General features: G+C 41.4%; 1 protein-coding gene across 2 annotated transcripts; it reads left to right on the top strand.

The window, feature by feature from the left end:
- Window positions 1–308: 308 nt before the first annotated feature.
- Window positions 309–5,664, top strand: LOC116209175. 2 transcript variants are annotated; one of them, XR_004157160.1, is made up of 13 exons: window positions 309–739; window positions 1,062–1,139; window positions 1,630–1,787; window positions 2,261–2,336; window positions 3,078–3,145; window positions 3,351–3,606; window positions 3,845–3,946; window positions 4,057–4,163; window positions 4,252–4,305; window positions 4,423–4,506; window positions 4,634–4,766; window positions 4,980–5,129; window positions 5,243–5,664. XR_004157160.1 is itself a non-coding variant. In XM_031542737.1 (13 exons), exons 1-12 carry the CDS (start codon window positions 439–441, stop codon window positions 5,125–5,127), a joined length of 1,596 nt encoding a protein of 531 aa, XP_031398597.1. In that variant the 5' UTR covers window positions 326–438; the 3' UTR covers window positions 5,128–5,129; window positions 5,243–5,635. The 2 variants fall into 2 exon arrangements, 1 of the variants encoding a protein (XP_031398597.1); XM_031542737.1 differs by having other exon boundaries at window positions 326–739; window positions 4,603–4,766; window positions 5,243–5,635.
- The last annotated feature ends 757 nt before the right edge of the window (window positions 5,665–6,421 follow it).

Raw genomic sequence — 6,421 nt, 5'->3', positions numbered from 1 at the left:
AAATATGGATAGATATATAGTTTCTAGATAGAATTCTATGTTGGAATCACATTTTAGTTATCAGCCATGTCCACCGTCTACAATTGGTGAAATTTAATGAATTGACTAGTGTCTCGTCCCTTGCTATTATTTCCCGATTCGTCGTCATGGTGCGCTCTTAAAATGATCTTCGATGTTGCATTGCATCATTTCAACTACGAATTGGTGAAAGCAAAGTCGATCTTGGGGCGGAATACAAATCGAAAGTCAATGCTCGGGGACTCGGGTAAAATTTACGAACCGAAAATTATCTCGAGACCGAATAAGTAAACCAGTGCGAACCGGAATCAAATCGGACCAGTTAGCTTTGTACCGGCAGCAAGTCGCCTCCTCCTCCTTCCTCTAAGCTACCTCGACTGATCTCATAGCCGGCACTGCCAGAGAAAGAGCAGCGGGCCAATGTTGCCGCCGCGATTTTCCATTTTTGGTGGCGGCGATACCAAGCAAGGCCTGAAGAGCCGACTCCCGGCGCCGTTCCTGAATCTCCGCACTGACAGAGAGGTCTACCGGCCCGGCGACCAAGTCACTGCCACCGTCGAGATCTCCTGTCCTAGCATCCTCGATCCCGCCGTCCTCCAGAGTGCCGGTGCCTGTTCCCTTTTGATCAAGCGGCTCGGCTTCGAGATCAAAGGGATCGAGAAATTGGACTGCCAATGGTTCGCCACTCAGAAGCCCTCTCCCGACTCCAAACAGCGGAGAGGTACATTGTTGTCTCTGCTCCGATCGAATTCCTACTCTGTTTAATATGATTCTGCAATACTTCGTTAGGAAGGTGAGGTCGGGAAGAGATGCCAAGCTCTTGATTTCTCCATCAGTTCGCAGCCAAATGCATCATAATAGTTGTTGTAGCTATTCAGTTCTAAACACGTAAATCACTACAATTTTGATTTAAGGTTGTCCTCGAATGCGCTTCAGCATCAGCATTGCGGATTCTGCCCGTGTTTGGCTTTCATTTGCGCTACGATCCATTACAAGCGCTTTTTATTTGGTTGAATGACTTTCTTGGCGCTCGTCGTTTGCAGGGGAATATGTTTTCATGGACGGCGCCGCACCTCACGTAATTTCAAATCTGATTGTCTCCCCTGGCTCCGTAAAAACTTGTAAGAGGAAATCTCTTATACCCTATAGTTGGGAATGGGTTAAAATTCCATGGTCAATTTGAAAGGAGTTTTGGCAGCAGAAATCTTCACTGGTCCTATCCATTGTTTCTTTCAATGATGAGAAGCTTGTCATTGATCTTATAAAAGAATGTCTAAAAGAACTTTGTACATCACCTGCTGCAGCGGGGGAGTCTCCTACGGGAATACATTAATCCTCTAAAAAGGTCCTACATACTCTCACCCCATTTAGAAAAGGGTAATCTGCAGAAAACAACTTATTTATCTTCCTTAGATACTTTTGGATACCTTAAAGAGGTCGACAGAGTTGTCAAATGGCTCTAGTATGTTCTTCGTATCTGTGTGGCAGGCAGGCTTCTCATGGACCGTACTCCCATTTACGTCTTCTTGCATTGGTTTCCCTTTCTAGATGACCATAGAAGAAATCTTTCATCCCTTTCTAGATATTTAACATATTATTCCCTCTATGCAGATGTGGTACGAACAGTTCTGCCAAGCATTTTACCACCATCATATAAGGGTGCTACAATTCGTTATCTCTACTATGTCAGGACTGTGTTGTCAGGACAGTGGCAAATACTTGATAAAAGCTACTCGCAAAGAGATTCGTCAAAAGATCTCACTGAAGTGGTTCGTAGTTCTTGCATCGTCTGTTGTTGGTTGAAAAAATTGTTTGAATATTTCCTTTGGTATTTTCTTCATTATCAATATGAGCAAGGGCATGTCAGCCCATGATAGCTTCGACATGAGTGAAGTTTCTTTAAAGCGAGAAAAAAGCACAAACAGCGAAACTAAATGACATGAACAATGTGACTCCTTGTTTGAGTATGCTGCTGTCGTTAACTAGTTGTTGCCTTGGTGTCATCATTACATGGTTTCCTTGGAGTAAATGCTTATGGGTTTGTCAATGACTGGAATTGGCTAAATCTGCTGAAGATTATATAATTGGTTGAAGTGAAACTCTTTCATTCTTATCTTTGAGAATAATGACGTCATGGACTTTTGGAACATCACACATTTACGTTAATGTGACAGCTCTGTCTAAGTGGGTAGTCTTAATATTGTGTGTTATCTCAGTAGTTTACTTTTAACTGATTCAACAGGAAGCTCGTGTTCCTTTGCAAGTTTGGGTCAATCAAAAGAACAGTGGCTTGCTTTTGGAAGATGGCCAAGGTGATGGTAAGTCTTTTATCGTTTGCGCATAATGATATTTAAAGCTTTCAATGTCTTTTGATTTGGATCTTTTGTTTGCCTTATAACACCTATATATGGTCAAAAACTCTGGAAAGTTCGATTATTTTAGGAGCTCTTAGTATTAAAGGCGAAATTAAATGAAAAGGCTTTGGTTCTAATGCTCCTCTACCAAAATCTCTTTTATTCATGATACAGGTGAAATAAGTGAAATGTTGAGAGGTTTCACTTTATGGATTTGGAGACCCAGGGATTGCTGTCCTGAAAATATAGACTTATCTCAATTTTACTGTAATCATTTGCCGTGCCTGAGCAATTCTGTTTACAGTTTCTCCTAAATTATTTGGTTGTTGAGAATCTCTGCCTACAGCAATTCGCTAGTGATCCAAATTTATTGAGTTTGCCTGTCTCCTCGGATGGAGGCATATTTCAGTTCTTGGAGTTTTTGTTGCACCATCAATCCCCATGCCTTGTTCTTACCATGCTATAGTGTTTAGGGCAGAGCTCCAAAAGGAATGATGCATGATATAAATTCTCCCCCTTATTCTAGTGAAATTATTAGGCATGCTTTTATGATCACGATTTTCTCAGCTATTCATAGTCTGCTATGCATTCAGCTCACAATTTTCTCAGCTTTTCATAGTCTGTTGTGTATTCAGCTCATGATTTTTTCTGCTTACCACCGCTATCTTTTGGATAGCATGATAATTCCTTTCTTGTTCTTGTTAGGAATTGTACCTTCAACAACCATTCAACTGGATATGTATTGGAAAGAGATGGATGGAGAATCTGATTGGGTAGGCTGTCAGATATTAATCCCCACCATTCGCTTTTCCTTTTGCCTTTTAGTACTCTCGAGGGGTTCTTCTCTTCTCTTTTAGCTTTGGGGGATGTGTTGGTTCTTCCTTTTACAAGGGGATGTAGACAGAAGTGTCTTTTTGACCACATCCTTTATGCCATTTGCAAGCAAATGATCGTTTCTCTGCTTGATGATTTAATCAGGTAAGAGCCAGTGACGTATATGATGTAGTTGAAGAAGGGTATGATAGCTCGAAGGATGAAATCGCTTCTGTTTCTTCTTATAATCCTGCTAAAGAAAGTATGTACAGATCTTTTGGGAGTTCATTGTCCTTGCAATCGTCCCCTGCAAGATCTTCAAGTAGGGATTTGTTGCATTTAGAAGGACAGAGGAGCAGTCTTTCAAATTTAGCACTTCCACGTCTATCCATAACTGAGGTCTTCGACAATAGTAATGCTGGTAAGGCTCTTTGGGATGTCTGAAGCCCATTTCATCCATCGTTCTTCTCATGTTAGGCCTTTCAGTCAGTTGTCCAACAAGAGTGGCAAGATGGCAAAATAAACATCGTTGCATCTTTATTTTTAAGCGTGCTTGTGAGAATAGCAAAGAGCTTGTTTTGCTTAGTTTTAGTATATAATTCAAGGAGCCTTAAAATTATCCCATCTCTCTGTAACTGGTACGTTTTCTTTGATAACAGATGAATCATCCCAGAAGTCTCCAATCGTCTCTCCGAGCCAGCAGCAGAGACTTGTTAAATCTTCTTCCTTGGAAAGCGATGAAGGAGTTTCATCTGTAGCTGGTATTATTAGTCTTCTTGTTGCTAGGGGCATCCGTGCAGTAATTGTTGTTGTCATTTAATTGCTACTTGATTGAAATTAGAGTTATTTTCCTGAAAATTGCTTTCGGCAGCGGAAAACTTCATTCGGGGCAGATCGTACAATATCCGGTTGGATGACCAAGTTTTGCTCAGATTTTCCCCCAAAAATTCTGACTCAACTTATTATTTCAGCGATATGGTGATTTTTCCTTTCCTGTTATGCATGATTATAGTCGTTCACGCTTTGTGGATCCTTTCACTCATTGGAGTGCTGCCCTTAACTGCAGATAGGTGGAACTCTAACCTTTTTCCATGAAGAAAGAGCTCGGAGGTGCCTTGAGGTAATACTGCAGAAAACTGTAGCTCGAATTTTTCCAGCAATGAATAAGAGATCCATTTTGGCTGTTTCTATTGTTCACAAAGCCGATGAAATACGGGGAATGTTGCTGTTCTCCCAGGTTTTAATTACGCTGGAGACTTCAGAGACCATAAATAGGCGATTTGTCCATCCTTCTAGAAGAAATTCACCTACAATCACTAAGGTAACTGAGATGTTCACTCTAGATGTGAATATCATCTCATGTATTCTTCAATGCATTAAGCCATTACTTCTGCTCTATGCTTTTTTTTTTTTCTAGGTCCAGAGTGATCACCACGAAGTTGTTGCAGATCTGGTGCAGACCAGCTTCCAGTTTTCCATTCCCATGGATGGGCCCATGTCCTTTTCTACCTCCCGCATCTCCGTTCAGTGGTCTCTCCGCTTTGAATTTTATACTACTCCGAAAAATGTTGACTGGACCAGGTACGATCTTAGCAAAAATGCTATCCATATGTTAATGCCTGCTGGAGCACATGGTTGCGGGGGCATTGTGGTCAAATTGTAATGTTTGATACCTGTAAGACTTACTGGAAGAAGTAACTGCTCATGTGCTGTACTCAGTTTGTCTTAATTCGTAAAATATATGCCCCTTTGGCCACTTAATCTAGAAATTCAGTTGTGCTTCCCATATGTCAGATATGAGCATCCGCTTCTAGTCGAGGGAAGAGACAAATGTGAGTGGGTTCTTCCAATCACTGTCCACGCCCCTCCTTCTCGGTCTCCAGCTGCTCAATCCCGGAGCGAGAAGCAATTCTCTTTGGAACCCTTGTGGGTCCGTACTTGAAGGTAAACTTGACTTTGAGATCCTAATGCAAAGTACATACCCCAGGTCTGTTTATATCACTATGGTCTGTTAAGTGGAGATGTAAATTTATCGCGGTTGCTGAATGAACCCGCAGGTTGTTGATTGTTTGATTGAATGTTGAAACCGGACCTGACTGGGATAACCCAAGACGACTCCTCCTGAGAAAAAAAGAGGTGGGAATGGAAAGCCTTCACTGTGAAACGAGAAGGGCAGAGTGATCTCACACATTTTGCGATTCTTGTGATCCAATTTTTTGGTAGGAACTCATGATTACATAAAATGTATTTAAGAGATATGTTGCTGGCGAACTTTAGCTTTCGACAATCGGGGACCAGCTGTTAAAGATGCACGCCGCAGACTAAATCGCATAGCTGAGATGGAGGATGTAAATAATATCAAGCAAATTTCTTGCGCCATGTAGTGTATTCTACCATTCAATTTGAATAATTATTTTTATGGACCATCATAAATATAGCTTCTGGTAGCATCCGGCAGAAAGGAGGCATCCATTGGTTGGCTTGGTGGCTGTACGTTTTTACTTAAATGCGGTGTTGTCGATGCACTGGTGCTTCGTGAAGCATGAGCTTCCTCAATCATCTTTTGGATGGGCATCAGTCGGTAAATCCGCTGGTATAATAAAATTGTGAAGCTTGCTATCCTCGTAGATTTATATACGGACTAAATGATCGCTATCATGGGGCAGGTGCTTTGATCCTGTCAGTTGGACAGTGAGGTTAATATCATTGTCGATGTATAATATGGAACGATATCGAGGCAAAGAAGAGATCATCATCATCTACTAGGATTGGAAAATGAACTGTAATCCTTGTACTTTGATCAACGAGGATGACCCATTGCTTTGATTAGAAGCTTCAGCAACCCCCATCCCTCTTGCCGGTAATAGCCATTCGATCCTCGACATGCCCATATGTGCTTGTCCTGGAATGCACTGGCTCCATGTGAGTTTTCATCTGCTTACATGATCTTGTATTTGCCTACCGGGGTACGATGGGAATAATATAGTTATCCGGCTGTGTGATTCGTGAGTGATAAGAAACAATAGGCTGAAAGTATAGAATACTCAATAGAACAATCTCGAGCACGCGAATGCTTTGCTTATCGTAAGAGATGCAGTGATGTTCCTAGCTAAAAGTTGGAAAAGGAAAAGCTTCATGAGAATGTAAACTGTTGTGGTTAACTTCTCCCAATTCAATTCAGTTCGAAGTGGTTTAAGTACTGAAAATGATATTATTGTCTTGCAAGTGAAGTTTAA

The sequence above is a fragment of the Punica granatum genome, chromosome 5 (genome assembly GCF_007655135.1).
Source record: "Punica granatum isolate Tunisia-2019 chromosome 5, ASM765513v2, whole genome shotgun sequence".
Lineage (NCBI taxonomy): Eukaryota > Viridiplantae > Streptophyta > Magnoliopsida > Myrtales > Lythraceae > Punica > Punica granatum.
The sequence above is the reverse complement of the archived record's forward strand: the minus strand, read 5'-3'. Positions and strand labels throughout refer to the sequence as shown.

Excerpts from the sequence above, each read along its gene's own strand:
- LOC116209175 (XM_031542737.1), top strand. The coding sequence starts at position 439 with ATGTTGCCGCCGCGATTTTCCATTTTTGGTGGCGGCGATACCAAGCAA. Across the intron at positions 1,140-1,629 it reads CCCTGGCTCCGTAAAAACTT|ATGTGGTACGAACAGTTCTG; the intron begins GTAAGAGGAAAT and ends CCCTCTATGCAG. Across the intron at positions 1,788-2,260 it reads CAAAAGATCTCACTGAAGTG|GAAGCTCGTGTTCCTTTGCA; the intron begins GTTCGTAGTTCT and ends CTGATTCAACAG.